The sequence below is a fragment of the Aulonocara stuartgranti genome (genome assembly GCF_965226115.1).
Source record: "Aulonocara stuartgranti genome assembly, chromosome: 9".
In the NCBI taxonomy this organism is placed as follows: domain Eukaryota; kingdom Metazoa; phylum Chordata; class Actinopteri; order Cichliformes; family Cichlidae; genus Aulonocara; species Aulonocara stuartgranti.
Genome location: NC_138960.1, coordinates 6,979,538 through 7,003,604, shown reverse-complemented (window position 1 = coordinate 7,003,604; position 24,067 = coordinate 6,979,538). Strand labels below are relative to the sequence as shown.

General features: G+C 42.2%; 1 protein-coding gene across 1 annotated transcript; it reads right to left on the bottom strand.

The window, feature by feature from the left end:
* Nucleotides 1-269: 269 nt before the first annotated feature.
* Nucleotides 270-18,292, bottom strand: LOC309714906 (kinesin-1 heavy chain-like). The gene is made up of 26 exons (XM_082547624.1): nt 17,820-18,292; nt 16,788-16,875; nt 16,638-16,711; nt 16,420-16,524; nt 16,296-16,344; nt 16,162-16,217; nt 15,641-15,728; nt 13,790-13,914; nt 13,183-13,287; nt 11,069-11,214; nt 10,624-10,772; nt 9,972-10,171; nt 9,219-9,287; nt 8,697-8,903; nt 8,458-8,601; nt 7,525-7,713; nt 7,220-7,337; nt 5,581-5,636; nt 5,395-5,504; nt 5,210-5,311; nt 5,056-5,116; nt 4,075-4,146; nt 3,338-3,442; nt 3,023-3,236; nt 2,339-2,456; nt 270-1,933 (listed from the first exon to the last, which is right to left on the bottom strand). The coding sequence occupies exons 1-26, from the start codon at nt 17,943-17,945 to the stop codon at nt 1,927-1,929; spliced, it is 2,883 nt and encodes a 960-aa protein (XP_082403750.1). The 5' UTR covers nt 17,946-18,292; the 3' UTR covers nt 270-1,926.
* Between the last annotated feature and the right edge of the window lie 5,775 nt (nt 18,293-24,067).

Genomic DNA, 24,067 nt, shown 5'->3' with positions numbered 1-24,067 from the left:
CTCTGTCTGCAGCCAATCACCACAAGTCCCTTTCTCCTTCCTCAGCGTCCAGTCTCACATACAACTCAGTATAAGCTTTTTCCTTTGCTACCGCTCACTTTAATAGGTGCCCCCCCCCCTCCCCCATATACTCCTGTGTAGTTTATTCATCTCCTCAACTGTGTGTTATACTTGTATAACTATGCATGTGACAAATAAAGAACCTTGAACTTGAACTAACCCCCCCTCCATTGAGTTATCCCGATGGTACAGGAAATAAAGTCACCAAGCAAGCTTTCAAATTAAAGTTTATTAATAATTATTAATATATACATTTGAAAACTGCAGTGGAAGCTGAACCCAGCACTGTAGTAACAGATTCATTTAATAAAATGTTAAATGTTTAAGGGACAAAAAACTGCTGCTTCAGCATCATCGTTATTAGCTTGTTAAGCTATCACACCAAAATATGACAGCAGTTCCAGATTGATTTTATTGAGGTATCTTTACAATAATAACAATTACACATAGGCAGATCATTCTCTGTTCTATAATGCTAGACACGGTCATGCTTTATGCTTATGCCATTTCTGCCCTCTGCTGTCTCCAGCAAAAGGTGCTGCAATGCAGCAGTGCAACTTCAGTGACATAAACTAAGACACAGTCGTGAAAAAGAAAGTTTTCACAGTAGTCTGTGCAGTCCAGTGAAAAACTCAGTACACCCCACAATTCAGTAGCTCGTATAACCTCCTTAAGCAGCATTAACTTGCAGTAATTGTTTTCTGTATAACTTTACATCATGTGAGAATTTTGGCCAACACAACTTTACATTGCTTCAGTTTGTTGAGTTTTGAACTGAATTTATGCATAAGGACATTTCAATCAGGTTGAGGTCTGGACTGTCACTGAGCCAAAACAACACCTTTTCTTTTTTTCAGCCATTGTCCTGTTGCATGACCCAATTTCAGCCAAGCTTAAGCTGTTGGACAGATGGTCTCACACTTGGCCTCATCTACCCAGAGAAGTCATGCAGTTCCTTCAGATACAACTTTGCAAACCTAAATCATGCTGCCATCTTCCTTTCCAATAGATGAGACTTTCTCCTGGCAACCTTTCCAAACAAGTCATACTTGTGCAGTCATTTCCTAATCATCCTGTCATGAACGTTAGCATTTAGCATGCTAAGAGACGTAGCTCTTGGCGGGGTTTTTTTTGTTTTTCAGATTTTCCAAAAACTCCACAATCTGACCTTGGGGTGAATTTCTGGTGATTTTCCCCTGGGAAAACTGTGGAACATTATTAAAACACATCCGAATGTTCCAGACTAGCAAACTGGCAAAACATCTGTTTCATAGAGGCGCTCACACTCGCTGATGATCTGTTAATCAAGTGCATTTGATTAGCAGCACCTGGCTACTATGTGCCCTCGTAAATCCTATGGGAACAGTAAGAGTGGACTGCACAGAGTCCTGTCAAAACTTCCTTTTTCCTATGAGTACAACTAAAGTGGGGGGTTTTTTGCCTTCAAAAGTTTTTGTGACATCTGTGAATTGCACATGTCACATTTTAACCAATCAATAAGTCAACAAACAGACGAAAGAATCAAGGCCTTCGTTCAGCCTTGTTTTCATCTCTGCTCTCATGCTGAGGTGGCCATCAAGGTCTGATACTGTATGTACATGCATGTTGGCACAATGTAAAATATTATCTGTGCCTGGGAAAAGGAAACACACCAGCCTGTCATAATAAAAGTGGATTTTGCAGGACACTATTACACGTTATGAGTGCTTACAGAGCTTAAAAGAGCAGCTTTGCAGCTTATGCTGCGCTTATGTACAGTAAATAAATACACATTTAGACATTGGAAGAATAGTGCAACGATTCAGCTGATGGATGTCCACGTCAGTCTGCTTCTTTGGTTTTGTATCTGAGTGAGTATTAGTACCATCAGGGACTGTGAGGGGGAGAAATTTTGACAACAATTAATAATGAAGTCCATAAACTTGTGGATAGATGCAAAAGAATGAATGAGAAAAGAAACATGAATCATCTTAGAGTTGATAAGTTGGTCATCACTGGCTTGTCACGTTTTTGTGTCCCCCTTTCTACAAGACTGAATTAATCAATTTTCAATATGATTAATTTATCTCTATCAACAGGATACGTATCAGAGGCTTTTAAGGCAGCTGTAATTGAGCCATTATTCAAAAAGCCTTTACTTGGCCCATCTGTCTTAGCTAATTATAAACTGGGAGGCCATCTTCAGACAGAGGTTACTCAAAGTATTAGGATTAAGCAAACATGAACGCTAATTCATAAACCTGGGACTGCAGGGAAACAGGGTGCATGTTTTTCTTGCCTGTTATTGCCTCCTCCTCCCTTAATGCCGGTAGGGTGGTTGTTCTGGATGAGGTTGGACCTGTTGACACTGAAGTTTATGGGAGCCCCTGGCAGCTGACCAGGTCTGATAGGCTTGGCTGGATTGGACACAGCGAAACAATAACAATCATTTACAGAGGGAAGGTTAATGGCCCACTGATATTTTTAAAAAACCCAAACACTAATTTCTTTCTGTTTGAGAATCAGATGAGAACATTAATAAAATACTGACGTATATGCATCATTTTAGTGATAAAGCTAGGCGGCTGTTAGCCTAGCTTTATCACTTTAGTGCTAAAGCTAGCTGGCTGTTAGCCTAGGTTAGCATAAAAATAAAAAACACTGATCAATGATTAGCCTGATCCTGTCCAAAACAACAAAAAAACTACAAAACGTACAAAACCTACTATAATAATCATAGTGTTATATATATGTTCCCTGGTCCCAAACTCCGCCTAGATTTGTTAGTCAATCTGGATGAAATTTATTATATAATCTGCCCAGGGTACCAGGATTATCAACATCTATATAGCTTTTGAGAATTATTTTTATAATGTGTCATACCTGATCTCAAAACAAACAGCAAGACTACATCAAGCTTAGCTAACTGCTACCTTTTAGTCTGGTAAAAGACGTCGCTTTTTAAAACAGTGGTGCCACCTACCTATCTGTGCTGACCCTCTCCTGCCCATGTTTTTAGGCTTGGCGGCATCCTTAATGCGCGCCACCTCCTGTTGGTAGCGTTTACGGTCATGGGCTGCATTCTCTTTGGCTTCCTTTAGGGCGGTCTCCAGGGCTTTGACCCGTTCAGCGGTGGCCCGCAGGCGCTTCTCCATCTTTGGGATTTCGCTGCGTAGGTCATTGTTGTCCCGTACCAGCTGTGGAATTTAAAACAGAAGAGAAAAAATAGAGCTTTTAACCTTGAGATGCCAGTTTGAGTGGGAGACACTCGTCTCACTTTGCTTGCATCTATTTCTACCTGCTTGTGAACTCTGGTTAGCTGCTCCAGGTTGTTCTCCAGGAAGCTGATCTTTTGCTTCTGGGCAGCGCTGCTCTCTGTGTCCTCTGAGTCCATCTGAGCATTCTGTCCAAGCACAGCAAACAACTTTGTTATCTATGTAATTTATTTTGTTGCTTTCAGTTTTTCAAATCCGTGTCAAAGTGAAAAATAATTCTGTAACCAAAGAGCCCTGATCCAGATAATCCCATCTGTGCCTAAATGTGGTGATAAGTAGCAGTTTTTGGATGAGTACAGCAGCATAATATATTCTCTGTGTGCTCCAGGAAAGCCTGCTCTGCCTTTGTCTCATCAAGCTTCCGCTGGAAGGCAGGAGATGAGCAGCACTGAGGGCCCAGGTCCCTAAATTACAGCTGCTACCTTTGAAGAATCAGATGGCCTACTTATTGCAGACACTTTCTGTTGTGTTCCCTGGATTCATTAAAATTTCATTAAGGACGCAGATTTAATGGGAGTGTTGCCGGTGCATGAGCGAAATATGGAGCTGTTTGACTCACTCCAGGTAAACGTCGTGGTCGAGGCAAGAAGAGCTCATGTGATATTGTGTAAGACAGGAGTCTTAACAGATGACAAATCAGATCACAAGATGGCAATTACTGTGATGATCCACCATGGCAACATTCAGGGAATGGGAGGTTACATATCTGCTCCGAGAGCTGAAATGTGTTCCATCACAGAAACACTTTGAGGACTTGTACCTTTTTTAATCTTGTGGATAAGTCTTGGACAAAGAGCCTTCTCAGGTTGTGAAGTGTCTGCAGCTCCCGTGCCTAACACAAGACAAGAAAGACAGGTTTGCAAAGAATAACAGTGACAAGAAATCGCCCTCCAAACTCATGTCACAATGTATCATTTGCTGCTGGCAACAAATCTGGGTTATATCTGGGCTAGTGAGCCATAAAAATAATAGTGAGGCTGTACTGAGATGTCACATCATGTCAGTTCATACCTAATTATTGCTCCCAAAAATTACATCTTTGAGCACCACTACTCTTTGTGCAAAAATACATGAATGTGGCAAGAGGTCACATGATTAAAGCTGATTAAAGGAAACTAATTACACCAATTTCACTAGAAAGGCTTTCCATAATCCATCAAATCCATCCATCTATCCATTCATCCACCCACCCATAGACACCCATTCATACTCACAGTCACACCAGAAGTGACCATATTTGCTAATGCTAGCTGAATGTTAAAAATGTTACTGTTTTTCCTCTTACCTCTGTTGTATTGGTGGAGATCGAAATCTCCATAGCAAATGGCCTGGTAAATGGCCTGTATTTGTATAGCGCTTTACTAGTCCCTAAGGACCCCAAAGCGCTTTACACATTCAGTCATCCACCCATACACACACTGGTGATGGCAGGTCCATTGTAGCCACAGCCACCCTGGGGCGCACTGACAGAGGGGAGGCTGCCGGACGCTGGCGCCACCGGGCCCTCTGACCACCACCAGTAGGCAACGGGTGAAGTGTCTTGCCCAAGGACACAACGACTGTCCGAGCCGGGGCTCAAACCGGCAACCTTCCGATTACAAGGTGAACTCCAAACTCTTGAGCCACAATCGCCCAGCAACATACTACTGCTAACAGCTACTTACATAAGAGGTTTGTTGTGTAGTGGGTGAACTCATTTTCTAAGCAAATACAGATTTCAAAACTTGTGGCAATAACTGACCACAGTTTCCTCCAGTCCCTTCAGGTCCTGTCTGGCCTGCTCCCTCCTGTCCTGCTGCACCCTGCAGCACATGAAACAAGCATTAATAAGACTGGAAAACAGTTCTGCTAAACAAGTGTGCATTTTCCTGTTAAATAAACGCGAGAGATGTTACGTGAGCTCTTCCAGCTGGCGGCTCTTTTCCTGGTCAGCAGCCTTGAGCTTCTCATGCTCCACTCTGAGCCTCTCCTGCTCCAGCATGATCTGCTGGTTCAGACTGCACAGAGGTCAGGGATAAAATCAGCCGAGTCATGTAAGTTTCGCTCAAAGAGACAAGCGTTAGGTGATGTGGTGTCTTACTCCTGCAGCTCAGTGATAAGCTTCTCCTTGGCGTCAAGCTCATCTCTCAGGCTGCTGATCTGCCTTTGATGGGCCTCTCTGTGAGTCTGGATCTGCTTCTCCACAGCTTCCTGAAGACACGGAAAAAAACAGCTAGTCACTGCATGAGATGAGGTGGGCAATCACACTTTGTACGTGTTACAGTACCTTGACTTCATTTGCAGACTGGATCTCGTTCTCTTTCTCCATGGCATTAACCTTCTCTGGAAGGAGAAGAAATGATCCATGTTATTGGGAACAACTGGGATATAACAATGGATCTTCTTTAGTTTCTTATGGCACAAACAAGTACAAACAGTATTTTTCTTAAGCTTGCCACGTCATGTAAACCCTTTTCATAGTTTACTGGAAACAAGATTTAAAGGAGAAGCAGGTATTACTTGACATGACTTTCAGGGAAATCCATAAACACAGATACTTCTTTGAACGTTCAATGCTAATAATCAATACTTATGACTTATTCAAGTTTAGTTTTACAAATTCAGGTTTAAAACAATAAAAATGTCATGGTCCCTGGATCTTGGACCCAGGATTTTAAGTTTCTTTATGGTTTTAAGGATACCTTTAAGTTTGCCCTTTATTATATTCTCAGTTTGTAGGATTCTAGTTCACCTTCTTGCTTATTAAATCTATATCTTTTGTGATCCCTTTGTTCCCCCAGTGACGTTCCCGTGTCTGTCTAGTCTTTCTGTGTTCTGTCTCTGTGTTTAATCTTCTATCCCTGTGTTAGTTTGGCATGTCATAGTCTGGGTCTCAGTGTGTATGCTTGTTCCTGTTTTATTGTGATAGTCTTGTGTCAAGTTTAACTTCCCTTGTCTTGTTATTCCTGATTTGTTCCCACTTTGTTTCCCATCTGTTTCCTCTCCCTTCATTACCTGCTGTGTATCAATTGTCTGAGTTTCCCCCTTGCTCTTTGTCACATTGTCCCTCTTGCCGTGGGTCCCTGTGAGTTCCATGTTTCCAAAGAGATTTTCCTAGTTAATAAGTTCTATTATTATTCTGCACCTTGGTTCCTATGAAGCCACCAGTAAAACTACCGTTAAGGTTGAGTTCTGTTCTCTGTGTCCTGTATTTGGGACCTGCCTGCTGCACCGCGATGCACAACAAAAAATGTATCCAAATATTTTTCACATGTGAGTTGTCACAAAGAATTAAGACAGCTGTGAAGACAAAAGGGGTCAAGGTGCACCTAATGAAGTGGCCGGTACATATAATAAATACATTTTTAAAGAAATGTGGATTTTACCCTATCTGACTGGTCAATAGCCCTAAAACACCAGAGAAGATTAAATCCTTTTATTCAGGGTTGTTTCCAAGACTTTATTTTTTAAAATCAGTGTGTGAGACTTTGTTTTAAGGTCACCATTGCACCACTGTGCCCACTTGCTTTAGCTTTTATGTCCTAAAACATTTGAGTCACTATACAGCAGGGGTGGGCAATCTCAGTCCACGAGGGTCGGTGTCCCTGCAGGTTTTAGATCTCACCTTGGGTCAACACACCTGAATCACATGATTAGTTCGTTACCAGGCCTCTGGAGAACTTCAGGACATGTCGAGGAGCTAATTTAGCCATTTAAATCAGCTGTGTTGGTTCGAGGACACATCTAAAACCTGCAGGGACACCGGCCCTCGTGGACTGAGATTGCCCACCCCTGCTATACAGACAACTATTAGTTAGTTTAAGGACCTCTTACAGCAGTTTCACTGCCTTCTCCACAACAAACCTTTAGCCAAACAGGGCTCCTTGTGCAAAAACAGAATGGAGAGCAGAGAGTGTGTTGCTCACCCTGGGCCCTGGTCCTGACTATTTCCTCACTGAGAGAGTCCACATTCTCTTCCAGCTGTCTTTTCTTCTGCTCCACATTCTGGAGGGACTCCGTCAGGGACTTGATTTTGGCTTCTTGCTAAACAACGACCGGCCAACGAAAGACATGAAAAGGACTCATACAAATTAAATGACAGTTCTTTTAGGCCAGACCCAATTGTTAGGCCCCATTGTTATTGATATAGAACCACATAATCTGACATCTTAACTATATGTCACTATGGCGACAGCATCTGAGATGGCAGCAGTTGTTAAGCAGCTGTTACCTGGGAGATGCGGAGCTGACAGGCAGTCAGCTCGCTCTCAGTCTCGTCCAGCTTCTGGGTGCTCTCGGTCTGTGTGCTCTCCAGCAGCTTGCTGCGCTTCACCATGGTCTTCACCTCTGACTTCATCTTGCTGATGTAGAGACGGGCCACAGTGAACTCTTCGTCAATGAGACCACTGCTCTCCTGTTGCTGAGGACGTGAGAGAACATTACGTAGGTCAAAGACATTCCTCAGACTCAGTCCCACTCAGACCATCCATGGAGTTTAAAATAGATTAGGAGTTTATCAAAATTTCTTGAAGAGCATGCAGTTGGAGATACACTGGAAACCAGTGGAAACAAACCAAGATGCTCACAATTCCTATTAAAACTAGACAACAAACTGATTGACTGTCGTCTGATCATAAAATATGCAGAACATTAGTCTGCTGAAGCGTTTTCTGTGAGCATATTTGTGCTTTTACCAGTTTTACATTTGAATCAATCAATTTCACACTGTTGGTTCAACCAAATCTGTTTTACCAATTTTTTAAGGACTATTGAAAGTCATTATCTGCAGAAATTCAACACTCATAGTTTAGTTTCTGTTTCTTATTTTTCAAGATTGGGTGCTTTTCTTTTTTTGTGATAATAAAGGTTGATTTGAAGTTCTACTTTGGCAGAAACTTTATCAAGGTTCATGTTCTACATTTTCTGACTGAATCCACTAAATAAATTGAATGAGAGATACATCCACAGTGGAATTAAGTGCTTGCAACCAGCCTATGCAAAACCATCCTCATTTTCAGCAAGGATCACCTGAATACCTGATGATGTTGATAGTTCTTAGACCACAAGTTGTTAGCTTGTGGTCTAAAGCACTGTTATTTCATAGTTTTAACCCAAATGTCACTTTTCTGAATATGAAACAGTGTATCAGAGCCAAACTGGGAACCTTGATGTCATTGCTTCCCACAGCGATGCCTATTTCAGCCAGGTCTTTGAGTAATGATGACATCATCTCAGTGACCCTCTTTTTCTGGTGGTTGGTCATCTCCTTCAATTTCTGAAGCTCTGAGTCAATGGAGGCCAAGGAGCTCTAGTGGTGGACGATAACACACATCACAAAGCATCTAGGATTAGGATTAGTGTTTTTACTTCCAGCAAATTCCCCCAAAGCTTCAAGCTGCTCACCGATTTCTCGTTCAGCTCCTCACTGAGAGCCTCAAACTCTTTGGTTTTGTTTTCAACTTCCTGACTCTTCTGGTCGTAGTTGACAGCCAGCTCCTCCAGGGCCTGCAGCACTTCCTTCACTTCCTCCTTGGAGGCTTCATTCTCCGCCAGCAGCCGGTTCAGCTCCGTCTGCAACGTGTGGTGGTCACGGCGAGAGGATGCTAATAGCTAGGAGAGGTAAATGATGCTCAGTGATGCTCTCCTATGGTCAGGTTTGAAAGTATGTTAAAAAATGTATCAACAGCAGGGACTACAAAACAGATTTGTGAACAGTGAAGAAAAATGTGCTCAATCTGGTGATGCTCCTGTGCTTGCTAAGGGTGAGTTACAGTTTGACCTCTCCTGCAGGGCTACTAATGGTCTGCAATCAGCTGTCACACCAGGTTTATGCTAACAGGAGTGCCTAGGGGGATTTGGAACAGCGGGAAGGCACAGGGGAAGGAAGGAAGGAAAGAAAGGAAGGCAAGGCGGATGCAGTGTCACCTCCTCCTGATCCAACATCTGCTGCTTCAGCGTCTCCACCAACTGAGACTGCTGGTTGATCTCATCGTCCTACAGGAAAGGCAGAGGAAAAGAGAAATCCAGTAATGTTTCATTCACATAATTCTCCTGCCAAAGAGCAATACTGAACAGCAACCAGTTGCACCACCTGCTGGTCAAAAGAAATAAGTTCACCACAATTAATTAGAAGACGAATGTTGGTTTTCACATAAATATATTCTCTTTATTCCAATATCAAGAATGAATTTACATTATTAAAACAAAAGAGAAAGATGAAGTGAAGATATTGTGAAATTTCATGTGACAGGAATTGTGAAACCTTTCATAGTTTTCATCCTGCTCTCACAAAGTCAAAGTACTACCGAAATAGATTCAGTGTTCTAGTTTTTACTGTCATCCTGCTGGAGATTAATAGCATGTCTTGCCTGAGGTAATGTCTATTTAAATATGTTAAAAAATCTGTCAGTTGCTACTGCATTGCACTTTATCTGCATGTTCTAATATATACATATATATACACATTCATATATATATACATACATATATACACATACATATACATACATACATACATACATACATACATACATACATACATACATACATACATATATACACATACATATATATACACATACATACATACATACATACATACATACATACATGTATATATACACGTACACACACACACACACACACACACACACACACATACATACGTTGTTTCGTTACCTTGTCGTCCAGCTCTTTGTAGAGCTTGGCCATTTCCGCCTCGTACTTCTCTTTCTCTGCATCTGTGAGTTTGACTCCTGGCAGGGAGCTCAGGGCAGGTTTGGGTGGCGTCTTGTCATTGTGGTGGGTGCTCTCCAGGGCCTGGACTTCTTCTTTGGCCTTTTCTTTGTCAAACTGCTCATCCGCTGGCACACTCTCTCCTGCAGGGAGCAGCAGAAAGATGATATAAGAAGGTCTGTTTCCACCCTAAATAGCTCCCCATCAGAGAAAATATTATGACTGCACACACAGGAATCCTTTTTTTAACAGGTTCTTAATACAAAAAAAAGAAAGGAAAACTAGTCAAAATTAACGAGCCTTCATGTGTAGCATTAGTGCAGGACAGGCATGGTCTTGCATATTTTTCCGGGGGACTGTTTGTCGTTATTAAATATAGAAACAAGGAGCTCTTTCTTTAAAAGCCTCCTGTTAGGATCCATGTGCAGCTCAACTCTAATTGCTAAACACAAGGACACAAGATTTAACCTTGTTATGAACATATCCATACTAACATTAAACACATAAAAACAATGATCATATGTCTGCAAACTCCTCTGCCTCTGCTTTAATGACCCACACATAACCCACACATAATACAGCCTGTGGCCCTCACCGCTCCTCCAGCGGGTCAGCTCATTCTCAAGCCAGGTGACTGTGTTTCTCAGTGTCTTGTTCTTCTCCTTCTCTTTCTCCCATTTGCTCTTCCACTGCTCTGCTGTCAGTTCCACATTCATAGTCACTTGGTTCTTGATGGTCTTTGCTCTGGTGAGACACAGAGGTGAGAAAGTGGTAGCGGTCTGTTTTGAATACTAACAGCACACAGTTGAGCCTGGTTTCACCGCAGAGCCAGCTCAGAGGTCGGTGTTTCTGAGCTTAAGTCGGTGCCCTGTCTTTATGGAGTCAGACACCAAACCTATGGATCATTCATATTTATGACTCTAGACCACAGTCTTCTTTGCCTCTAATCTTTTAATATTAAAACGTAGCTATTTGTGGAACACCTTTCAGTTCAGTAACATCATTTGTACAGATGTGATGACAGGTTTGTGTCTACGTACCTCTGTCCAAAAAGCAATGTAGTCCTGGTCTCTGCATCATTGTAAGCCGAAGGTGAGCAGCAAATGACCATAGTTGTCCGACAGTTCCCTCCCAGGGAATCCTGCAGGATTCTGGTCATCTTACTGTCTCTGTATGGTATGTAGGACTAGGCGGATTGAGAGGGACCATATGTCGCATTATATGATAATTCTGCATGTCACAAACAGCATTTACAACAGTGAAGCCTGTTGTGATGAAATGTAACTGAGCAATTTAAATTAAGGACTGCAGTCCACTATCATGCACTTACAAAATATAATATACTCAATTTGTAACATTTTAGCAATATAAAAACCCTCTATGGAGGCTCCTGAGCAGTAGGCCGATGGTTCATCTCAGGGTTCCTAGAGCTTTGAAATAGGTGCAACTCCTGGGATATTCAGGGTGGCTTAGATCAGGTCTTATGATAAATCTATGGTATGTAAAATGTATTCAGGTTCTATAATGCCGTCCTACAATAAAAAGAAACAGTAAATATTTAAAAAATGTCTCCAGCTGCAGGCTGATGTTCCTATTTTTGCACACAAGATTGTTCCACAGTATTGCAAGTCCTTTAACCTAAACAGCTACACAGGTGGTTTGCACTCTGATGATTTCACAACTTTTCATAAATATACACCTTTGCCTTCACATTTTAGCATGCTGTGCTCATCTTTAGCATAATTTTTTGAGGTCCAATCTGGTCTGATAGTCCCCCCAGAACTGGAAATAGTCATAGTAATAACCAAGAAAATGGAGATATGATGTGATCAGTAGATCAACATCTATCTTGCACACATTACATGGTGATATGCACATTTATCCAGTGTGTTAAGTGTTTAAGGCGCAGACATCAGCAGAAACAGTACAACAAATTCTTCGAATTCAGCGATCTGCCTTCATCTCACCCTGTCCCTGTCATCCTCTTCTGTCACACCAACTCTCTGCATGTCATACAACACTACATCCATGAATCTTCTTTGTTGTCCTCATTTTTTCCTCCTGCCTTGCAGCTCAATATTCAACATCCTTCATATCCACTCTCCCTTCTCTGAACATATCAAAACCACCTCACCCTTGCCTCTATAACTGTCTCCAAACCGCTCATTTTTACTGTCTCCGATGAACTCATTTCTAATCTGGTCCAGTCTGGTCACTGCCAGTGGAAGTCTTAGCATCTTCAGCTCTACCTCTCCTGTTTTTTTTTTGTTAGCCACCGTCTTTAAACCATACATAATGGCAGGTCTAACTTTCATCTTGTAATTTTTCCCTTTCACTCTTGCTGCCGTCCTTCTGTCAAATCATCCCAACGCTCATCTCCACCCACTCCACCCTGCTTACACTCTCTTCTTCACCTCTCTTGTGCACTGTCTGTTGCTTTGGATGGTTTAAGGTATTTAAACTACCTCTGCTCCACCTTCTTATTCACACACATGCATTCTGTCATGCTTTTACTGGATTTCTTTATGCATGCTCAATCATTTAGGTAAGTAAATCCCAGAAGGTTGATTCTGTTCATCTGGACGGAGCGTTTCCAGTGGGAGAAACGTTTCATTGCTCATCCAAGTGACTTCCTCAGTCTCAGCTGACTGCAGGTTTCCCCAACCTTATAAAGAGCACATTGCACAATGACTGAAACTAGCACCACTGGATGAACAACGCTACGTCCAGATGAACAGAATCAACATTTTGGGATTTACTGGATTTCATTCCTCTTCTCTCCAGAGCATACCTCCACCTCTCCAGGCTCTCATCCACCTGCTCTCTTTTGTCACCACAGATCCAAATGTCCTGTGTAAACATAATGGTTCACAGAGACACCTGCCTGGCCTCTTCTGTCAGCCTGTCCATGACCACCGCAAACAAGAAGCCGTTAAGAGCTAATGTAATCCCACCCCACTTCACAGCTCTGTCACCATGCTCATGCAAATATAACTTATGGGATCAAAATATCTAATGAACGAATCAGCACATTTGTGATAATAAACTCACTTCAGCCTCTCCTTTTTACGAATTTCATTTATAAACTTTGAATCACATTTTGGAGTGGCAGTAATTCTAACGCTTCACCAAGCAGAGTCGCAAACTGTCTCACCGAGCCTTCTGCCAGAGCTGAGATGACAATTCCCAGTGCAGACAGGGACTTGTTAATCATCTTGGCTTCATCCAGCACTGTACCCTCTGCTCCAGTTTTACCCACCTTTGAAACACAAAAACAGCACAATTGTCATAGTGAAGCTGAAAACTGTGTCACATAACAGATGCTCAGAACCTTTTTCTTTTAACAAGATCAGCTTAGTAAAAGAAAGTTGACAAAGCATGTCAATGGCTTTCCCGGGGTTTAGCGCTATGACTGGTCTGTTAACATTTTACACTTTACTGATGGAAGATTGCTCTAGTTTCCCCCCTGAACTGAAGTGGCAGCACGATAGCATCATTAAACTTTTATCATACCGATCCATTTAATACAGACACACTTTGCCACTAGGGAAAAGGTAAATGAGAGTAAAAGAGCTGTTTCCACCCTGAGTTTTAAATCAGGCCTGGTTTCTACTCTATTAATAAACAACTACTTAAAAGCTACTCTTTAGCTGGTTCAAGTCAGAGGCGGGCTCTTGAAATTGGGAAAAAACACATTTGCAGAGGTTATGAAGATGAGAGAGGTCAGAGAGGAGGAGGAGGAGGAGTACTGAGGATCATACTTTTTCACTCCCAGCCAGATCGACGAGGTACAGCTTGCCGGTTAATTTCTGTTCAGTCTTACTGTTTTCCTGCTTGATGTTGATGAGGAAGATGCTGTGACTCCTGGAGCTGTGCTCATTCATGTCTGAATGTACATGTGGGCACACAAACAAAAAAACAGTTATTACTGATTATATTATTCTAGGTTTGCACGCTATAAAAATAATGGCCCATTGAAGTGTTTTTTCTGAGGGATTACCAAGGTAAAAGAATGAGACTTAACCAGACTAGAATACATAAAAACTCCAGCTGCGACTAACACAGGTAGCTGTAGCTGACTGGTATCTAAAAGGCCTCACATCTTCTAACACCTCTTGACTGTCCATATGCTGTTCTTGCCTTTTTAATGGAATTATTGAACATAGAATATGTCCTGCTGAGTGGAAAGATAAATGGAAATGGACTGGTATTTTTAAACCTGCAGGCACAGGGAGGATATGCAAACTCCAAAGTCCAAAACCAATCCTTGACATCTGGAATGGTGGTATAGTGGTGAGCACAGCTGCCTTCCCAGCAGATCAGCATCTCCTTTAATCTTCATGTCACAGCGTTAAATTAGGAGATCACACAGGACCTTCCGACTGTGTTATCCTGCTGATCTCAGGTAGAGCAAAAACGTTTGTTGTGGTGGCTGCAGATCAGGAGGCAGAGCAGGTCATCGACTAATCAGAAGACTGGTGGTTGCTCCAGTCTGCATGTCAAAGTATCATTGAGCAAGATACTGAAGTTGCTCACTGGTGCTTCCACTGGAGTATGAATGTTACATAGAAAGCAGAAACAAGTGCTGGTGTGAACTGTTGTAGAAATGCATTATGTAAGAACCAGTCTGTTACCATCACAGTGGCTCTATGCATGGACCTGCATGCAACCAAAGTCTGACTAGATACAAACAGTCAGCTTCCAGCTTCCAGGACCAAAAATGTTGTCCCATGCTTACAGATTCTGTATGTGTCAAGAATCGCTGTGTGGCGGGCAGGAGTTGGACCCAAAATGCAGGCTCTCAGACACGAGGGGTGAATGCAAAATCACAGCGACATGGAACAGAGGGAGATTCCGACATAAATACACAGAAGGTAATGAGTGAGGTGGGAACACACGGGGAGCACAGCTGAGGACAATTATGCATAACAAGACAGGGAGGGCACAGAGCTGAAAATACTAACCCAAGATGTGGACCTTAAACGTAACACAGGAAGAACAGAGACACAGACAGGAGGGGAGACAGGAGGGGAGAGAGAGCATGGGGAGAGCACATGAAGAAATACACGAAGGGAAGAGGAAAACACGGAACACAAGGAGTGGGAGCAAAACACAATAACTCACATCACTATATAAGACAGTCACACAGAGGGAGACACAGAAGGCAACAACACAGGGGGAACACATGGGCAGAGAAGACTAAACAGAACAGAGGGCACAGAGAAACATGAGGGGCAGGGGATCAAAACCTAGGAACCATAGAATAAATCACAAATGAACTTGACATAATACAGAAACACAGGAAAACTAAGAACGCTGGGTCAAATGACCCAGGATCCTGACAGTATGTTCATATGCAGATGTCTGTTTACAGAAATTATAATTTTCCAACAAACTTAACTGATGCCATAATGGGATCCATTTAATTCAGAAAATAAGTGCATAATTAAGTCAGCTCAGCTTCAGTTTAAATCGTGTACCCATGGTTAGAAAGAACCTGACTTTAATGTGTTTTTCACAGATGTCTTCTTGGCTCAGCTTTTGGGAGTGTGGCAACAGTCAGGAGACTCAGTGAGGATGAACCCATGAGAGGCCGCAATGTACGAACTCACTTGTGACAGCCACGCTTCGGTTATTTTTGCCTTCGTCTATGGCTTCCATGACCTCGTCAGGAGTGCAGACAAAACGCTCGGTACAGCCCTGGGGACACATGAACATCACAAGGAAATATTATTCTCAGTAGCCCCACAGCAGGACTGGTTTATAGAGACACATTTATTAGCTGAAGGGACCGTGACACGCTAACAGTCTCCACTGGATATTTATGAAAGGAGAGCTAGTGCTTCATGGTCTCAGTAGCTTTTGTATCTCCTTGGATTTCTTCATGCAGTCATGGTCTATGCGACTTATAGCTGAATGCCAAATGAAATACAATGATCTGTAAAGCCTTCTTACCCTTTATACATAAAACCCTGTAGGTAAGCTATCACATTAGCATCATTGTTTTGCTCTGTTGTTCATAACTAATGCATTAGAACCAGCAGGGAGAAGTTTGTGACTGTATGACTGCAGACTTTGAGTTTAATCAGAAACAATGTTGTGCCTTGAAAATGAAGCACTCAGTCTGTCTTACCTTGACATATGGGACCCTGTTCTTGTCCTCATGTACAGGAAGGTTGGTCTTTGACACTGTGGAGGAAAATGAAAGCAAAGAATGAATCATGGTCTCTGTAACAGGGTCTGTCTGATGATTAACCCCGTACATACCATCCAACAAGTCCCTAATTTTGTCCAAATAGATTTCAAAATATGAAACCTGCAAAACAAAAGCGCACAGTGAGACTTTATCAGATCTTTTCATGTGCGCCTGCCTCGTTGCTCAGCTACATACTTTGATGTGGAACTCCAGGTTCTCATCCATGGAATAAATGTAGTTAAAGATGTCTTGCACAATTCGAGGAATGATTCCCATCATTTCAGGGTCATGAAGCTTCCCCTTCAGGACATGATGATAAAAGTAAGACAGCACAGAATCTCAGGCTTTTCCTGGCTATTTTTAATATGTTTGACCAGTAGCAAAAAAAAGCAACAGCTGATACTTCATAGTACCTCCATTGTGTGTGTTTTGCCTGAAGATGTCTGCCCATAAGCAAAGATGGTCCCGTTGTATCCCTCCAAAACATCTGTACAAAGAAGTAACACATTTAGGATTGGGGTTTGGCTTTGTATTTCATGAACAGATTCCAATGCACAGCTTACCTTTGACTATCTTCTGAGCCACAGCATTATAAAACTCCTCCTGAGTTGTCTTGGACTGGAACACACGGTCAAAGTAGTATGGTTTGCCCTTTAAACAAGAGGTGGAAGCAGTGAGAAATAGTAAAGTATACCATCAAGAATTTAGAGTTTGCTGCACAACAGCAGCCCTACTTTTTCATGCTCACTGCACAATCTTTTTTCCCACTGTTTTCTACTTTTAGTTTGTGTTTGTAATATTTTATCCACTGTTCTTAGTGTCTCTCTTTTAGTCTTGTTTTACTTTGAAGGTCAGCTCTTTGGGGGTATTGCTTTGCTTTGATTTCCTGTCTTTATTTATTTCCCACCCATGCATTTACATAAGCCTGTATTACTGTTTTCTCCTCATGCCATCTTTGAGTCATCTGCTTCTAGATCAGTGTCCCCCCCTGGGTTTTCTGGTTTGAGATTTTAATTTTTCTTTCTTTGAAATTTTCTTTGTTGAACATGTTTGTTATATTTAGCAAATTATTTATATTTAATATATGCTTTGTTACTTCCTCCTCTGCCTTCAGGGTGTCCTCAGCTGAGGCACTTTAAGAGCATCAGATTAAAAACATAAGATACTTGATGTGACACAGCTCAAGTGTGTTCGCAAGTTACTAAACAAGTGGGATATGTTTCTAAACTATTTTACTACAGTGAGGAACATTTTGGGGGATGGCTGTGGTTTGGCAGGTTGAGCAGGTCATTTACTAATTGGAAGGTTGGTGGGGTACGAATGTTAAAAAGCACTTAGACATTAAAGAAAGTGAATGTTCATGTTCAACTGCTCCGAAGCAGTCACATCAGCCAGTCACACTGCAGCAACTCAGTGCAGGCATGGTGAAGATGACCTGTTCAAGTTGATTTAAGTGGCTTGCATTAGCCTTAATTAGCCACTGTTAGTGCCTCCAAAATCAGCATTTCCAACCCAAAATATAGAACGATGTAAAAACAACAACAATTTCAGTTAATAAAATGTGAAAAGGTCTGCTTACTGTTTCGCACACTCACCATCAGCACACAGTCGTCCCCCTTAAACTTGGGTATGTACTGGTCTCCGCGGGCCACCTCAGCGCTGTTCAGCGGCCTGAAACGGCACACCACCTTGATGGTGCACTCCGCCGCCGCGTCCCCCATCCTCGCCGCAGTGGATGAATGGATGGATGAAGCGCTCAGAGAACAAAAATGTGGTGCTGCTGAAGTTGTCTGTCGCTCGGCTCAGAGACTTTCCCCGCAAAAAGAAGTCAAAAGTAAAAACTGTAAAACATACATTCATTTGTGTTTCTATTCAACACTTTTCAGCGAAAGCTGACAATAAAAGTCGGCTAGAAGAAACCTAACAGCATGCTCGCTTCGGGCGCAGCATTGATGAAAAAGCCTCTTTGCAGAGCAGGGCTGAACTAAAAAACGATTAGAGCACATGACACATGAACAGAAGCGTCACATTGCTGCTCATGATCTGCGACGCTGTTGACCACCCGACGGTCAGAAGTCACGTTTAAGTACTGAGTAGCTTCAGGTATTTTAAAAGAAAGAAGGTACATTTATACTGTAGGGAATTTGAAGTAGGAACTCTGGGTATTTTACAAGAATATATATCTCACAAGAAAGAAAGACACGTGACAGTGTGCACTTTTTTATATAAGTGCTGCTGTGGATATAAAAAGTAAACACACCCGTGTTACAATGCCAGATTTTTGTGCTGTTAAAAAATTAGACCACAATAAAAAGAGAGCGCGATGAGGAAGATGATCCCATTGCTGATGAGGACTGAGATGAATGTATCAGTGAGAATTGTGAGTATGATACCATGAATGAGGACGAATTGGAGAAGTTGTTGAAGATGAGACTGAAGACATCAGACTTCATTCCCCTCTTATAGAGCAGTTACCTAGAAGACACTCTGCAAGAATATTAACAGGCTTGGTACTTAAACCTCTGAGACAGATGTTACAGGAAGCTGCTCTGTCAAGTTTACCAAAGAGAAGCTTGGAAGTGAGACTGCTCTGAGACTGCTCTGTGCAAAAAAAAAAAAAGAAGAAGCAGAGAGGACGCTGTGAGCAAATTCCAAGGATACTAAATCCTCAGCTTTTTAGCCCTTTAAGAGGCAGTGAAACAGACACAAACTACAGAGAGTGTGCACCGTTAAACTCAGCCCTCAGCTCCTCCTCAAACAATAGATTCTGAGAGAGACCTTTTAAGTGCCTAATGTGAGTTATTAACAGCTACTCAGTTAAACAGTCTTGTTTGCAGGAATGGAAAACTGTGATTCCCTTACATGGTTGGCAGGCTATATTCTTGTGCCAGGGCCTGTTTTTACATATATAAACATGCACTTTAAAATACTGACAGCTGTTCTTTGCTTCTCTACTGGACTACATTTGCTTTTTCTGCATCTGTCTCAGTAGGTACTGATGTAAATAAGCAGGGTTTTAAAGGCAAGTGTATCATATTTGATACATGAGTTTTTGAGACCATCCAAAAAAGACTAAATTAATAGCACAATATATTTTTAAGGAATAAAATGCAATGTCCCAAATATGATACAAAATGAAACTCATATGTGCAAATTAACTCTTTTTTTTTTTTTTAAATTGTCAGAATGTTCACAGAATTTTAACAGGCAGTTATTTCATGGTTCAGGCTTTGAAGGGTTAAAAAAATCAGCAGCTTTATGCTGATGCTACTTTTATAACGTTATTCTTTGCCTCTCATGCTCAACACTGCCCTAAACTTTGGTTACAATGTGAGGTTCACTGTGTGGCCCAAGACAAGTCAAAATGTTGACCATGATTATGATCTAGTAGATCAGGGCTGCCCAATCCCAGTCCTCAAGAGCTACTATCCTGCAGCTTTTAGATGCATCCCTACTCCAACACAGCTGAATCAAATGGTTTGATTACCTCTTCAGCATGCCATCATGTTTGGCAAAGGCCTGATAACAAGCCATTCATTTGATTCGGGTGTGTGGGAACAAGGATGCATCTAAAAGCTGCAGGACGGTAGCTCTCGAGGACCGGGATTGGGCACCCCTGTAGTAGATGATCTATAAAGACAGCACAGTGTACTATCAGTGTAGAGGACAGATATTAGCCAAGATAGCTTGCAAAACATCTCCTTACACAATACAGTTGTGTAAATCCACAAAGAACAGTAAACCTCAGAGCAACAGCAGCAGCACACATCACAGCCTGTACTTTAAAAACACTATTGACTAGTCTGCATTTGAAACACATACAAAGGCACAAGAAGAAGAAACCAAGAAAGTCAAGGTTGCAGAAAGATGAATCATCAGGTTTAAAATGAGAAGAGGGGAATATGTTCTCTTTACTGCATGCAAACAGAACACGGCTCCCTCGTGTATGAGGTCGTCTGATTAAATGTAAACTCTTCATGGTATTTTTTTTAAAGCATCCCTGCTTTACTTGTGGTGCCTGAATGTTGGCAAAACAGCTTTCCTCTGAAGTAACTAGCAAATCACAAGCATTCTGATTAATTTTGAGCTTCAATCTGCCTTCACTGTTTCCTGAGGGATCACCAACTGCTAACTTAAGGTGCTTAAATATTTTTGCACAACTTATTAAAAAAATAATGTTAAAATCTTTTAAATTGAAGTATTTTCATTTTGGAAGTTTGGAAGTATTGCATATCAAGGTTTTTCTTCTGCAAGAGTTGAAGAAAAACCTTGATGGTTTGCAGAGTGTTGATTTGGTTGCTTTTATTGCAAAAATCATACTTGAATGGAAAAAAAAACACAGGTCTTCTTGCAGAGCTTACCTTCTTCTTGTCACACTCAGAGTTAATAATGGATAAGAAAACATATTCTGCACCCCTGTGGTAGGAAAAAGGTCAGGAGGCTGTACAGTATCCTGAGGTGGTTGTGCATTTTAAATGATGATGAATCACTTGTGTACAAAAACCTGCTTGATTTACCGGACTAGTGATGTCACATAATGAAAATGTACCTTATACATTTTACCTTTGTACACATATCATTTTGTATTGTAATTTCTGCCCATGATGTTTTGGATTTGTAGTTATGAAAATGATATTGAGAAACCGGATGGGAATGAGACAGAACTGTGGAGTTGTCTAAAACACATGAAATTTATATCCACCTGCAGCTCAGAGCAACTTTCAAAGCACGTATCTTTTCCAAGACTGTAGTGGAGGGTTTGTTTGTTTTTTTAAAATGCAGTAGCTCCCTCTGCTGGACTCCAGGCTTTCCCGATGCCATTCTGGGGGAAATACACTCAACAAAAATATTAAACGCAACACCTTTGTTACTGCTCCCATTTCCCATGGGATGGACGTAGAGACCTAAAATTCAGTCCAGATACACAATATAACCATCCCTCCCAAACAGTGGTCACAAATCAGTCCAAATGTGTGGTAGTGGGCACATCTGCTATATTGAGATAATCCATCCCACCTCACAGGTGTGCCACATCAGGATGCTGATCTGACATCATGAGTAGTGCACAGGTGTACCTCAGACTGCCCACAACAAAAGGCCACCCTGGAATGTGCAGTTTTGTCTCACAGCAAAATGCCACAGATGCCACAAGCAATGAGGGAGCGTGCAATTGGCATGCTGACAGCAGGAATGTCAACCAGATCTGTCGCCCGTGCGTTGAATGTTCATTTCTCAACCATAAGCCGTCTCCACAGGCGTTTCAGAGAATATGGCAGCACATCCAACCGGCCTCACAACCGCAGACCTCGTGTAACCACACCAGCCCAGGACCTCCACATCCAGCAGGTTCACCTCCAAGATCGTCTGAGACCAGCCACCCAGACAGCTGCTGGAACAATTGGTTTGCACAACCAAACAATTTCTGCACAAACTGTCAGAAACCGTCTCAGGGACGCTCAACTGCATGCCCGTCGTCCTCATCAGGGTCTTGACCTGACTCCAGCTCGTCGCCGTAACAGACTTGTGTGGGCAAATGCTCACATTCGATGGCGTCTGGCACGTTGGAGAGGTGTGCGCTTCACGGATGAATCATGGTTCACATTGTTCAGGGCAGATGGCAGCTGAGAATGTCCCAGTTCTTGCATGGCCAGCATACTCACCGGACATGTCACCCATTGAGCATGTTCGGGATGTGCTTGACCGGCGTATACGACAGCGTGTACCAGTTCCCACGAATATCCAACAACCTCGCACAGCCATTGAAGTGGAGTGGACCAACATTCCACAGGCCACAATTGACAATCTGATAGACTCCATGCGACGATGTGTTGCACTGCATGAGGCAAATGGTGGTCACACCAGATACTGACCGGTTCTGGGTCCCCAGACCTCCAATAGCGCAAAAAACTGCACATTCCAGGGTGGCCTTTTGTTGTGGGCAGTCTGAGGTACACCTGTGCACTACTCATGATGTCAGATCAGCATCCTGATGTGGCACACCTGTGAGGTGGGATGGATTATCTCAATATGGCAGATGTGCCCACTACCACACATTTGGACTGATTTGTGACCACTGTTTGGGAGGGATGGTTATATTGTGTATCTGGAATGAATTTTAGGTCTCTACGTCCATCCCATGGGGAATGGGAGCAGTAACAAAGGTGTTGCGTTTATATTTTTGTTGAGTGTATCTTATTAAATTGAATAATGTCTGCAAAACGTCTTGATTCATTGCCTTCTGCTTATCCTGTTCAGGGTTGCCTGTCTTAGGTTGAGAGGCAGGGTACACCCTAGACAGGTCGCCAGTCTGCCGCAGGGCTAACACATAGACAAAGACAACCAACTGCATTCACATTCACACCTATGGGCAATTTAGTATTTCAAATTAACCTAACCCCACTAATTAACTAAGTGTGGGAGGAAGCCGGAGCCCCTGGAGAGAACCCTAGCAAACACGGGGAGAACATGCAAACTCCACACAGAAAGACCCTGACCTGATGTGAGGCAACAATGCTAACCACCGTGCTACCGTGCTCATAGACTGTACAACCAAATCAAGTTTGAATAAAAACGCTGTCAGCTGTTATAGCTAAAGAAATCAATTTTAAAATTCTCTCCCTTCACTCCTCTGTGACCGTATGTCTGAGTGCAAAGATCTCACACTTTCAAAAGCCACCCACAAAGCTTATAAGGAGGGTGCTTGTCACATAAATGTCACACAAATCACTGTAATGATCTCACTGATGGAAAATAGCTGAAAAAAAAAGACCCCGAAAAGTAAACAGCTAATGTTGCTAGGCAAAAGACTTCAGAAGAAAGAAACACAACTGCCCTGGCTGGCTACCATACATTCATCTCTTGGTGAAAAGGTCCATATGAACAAGGAGACTTCAACATTGGGACTTCATCTTCTCTTCAGGGGCGGATCTACAGGGGTGGTATGGGGTGGCATGTGCCACCCTAAAATAATCTCTTGCCACCCCTAGTGCCACCCTTGCTTTTTGCATATGACAATGTTGTTTATTAAGATAAGCTAGCATTAACCCTTTGAGCCAAGCTACAATTAATGTTGAATATAAATTCTAAAACTGGATATATTGCATAGTGTTACCCTCCCTCCCCACTGCTAAAAAATGGTTCAGCCCTGCAGACAGGCTTTATTTCTTGTTGTCAGTAGCAACCAATGCCTATGATTGTGCTGAACACATTTTGAGTTCATGAGTTCATCAATGAGGTCGATGCGGGGATGGCCCCACTGCTCATACTGTTAGTTCAGAGTGCTCACGATGGTCTCGGCTTGTCTTACGACAAAAATAAAAAGTAAAAACGGACAAAGTGATAACGTGCTCCGTGAAAAGCAGACTGTGGGTTGGAAGAGAAAGAAACAGAGATCTGTTTAGTTTCACTTACAGAATGTATCTTAACACTTTCCGTGAGAATATTTAAAGTAATAAGTAATATATGATATGGTTTCTTTTTGTTTCCATTTCAGTGCCACGGTGAACTGAGGACTCAAACACGGGACTCCGATGGTTGGAAAGAACACAGTTTTATTTGACACTCCACCAGGTATATGTTCAATATTGCAGGAAAAGTTCCTATATACAATAGTGCCAGGGTAAGGGCTCCGGGAGATCAAGTTAATATGGATATATACAAGTTAACACGAAGGCACAGAATCAACAAGAGCTATGAACTAATCTTAAAGATGGGGCTACACTGGTGCGAGTCATACAACGATCCAGCGATGAGTAGCGTCCTTTCCTCAGCTTAAGTAGTGGCAAGGATAATGAGGCGCAGGTGTTCACTCTCCACAGGTGTGTTGGGCGAGGGCAGGAACCCA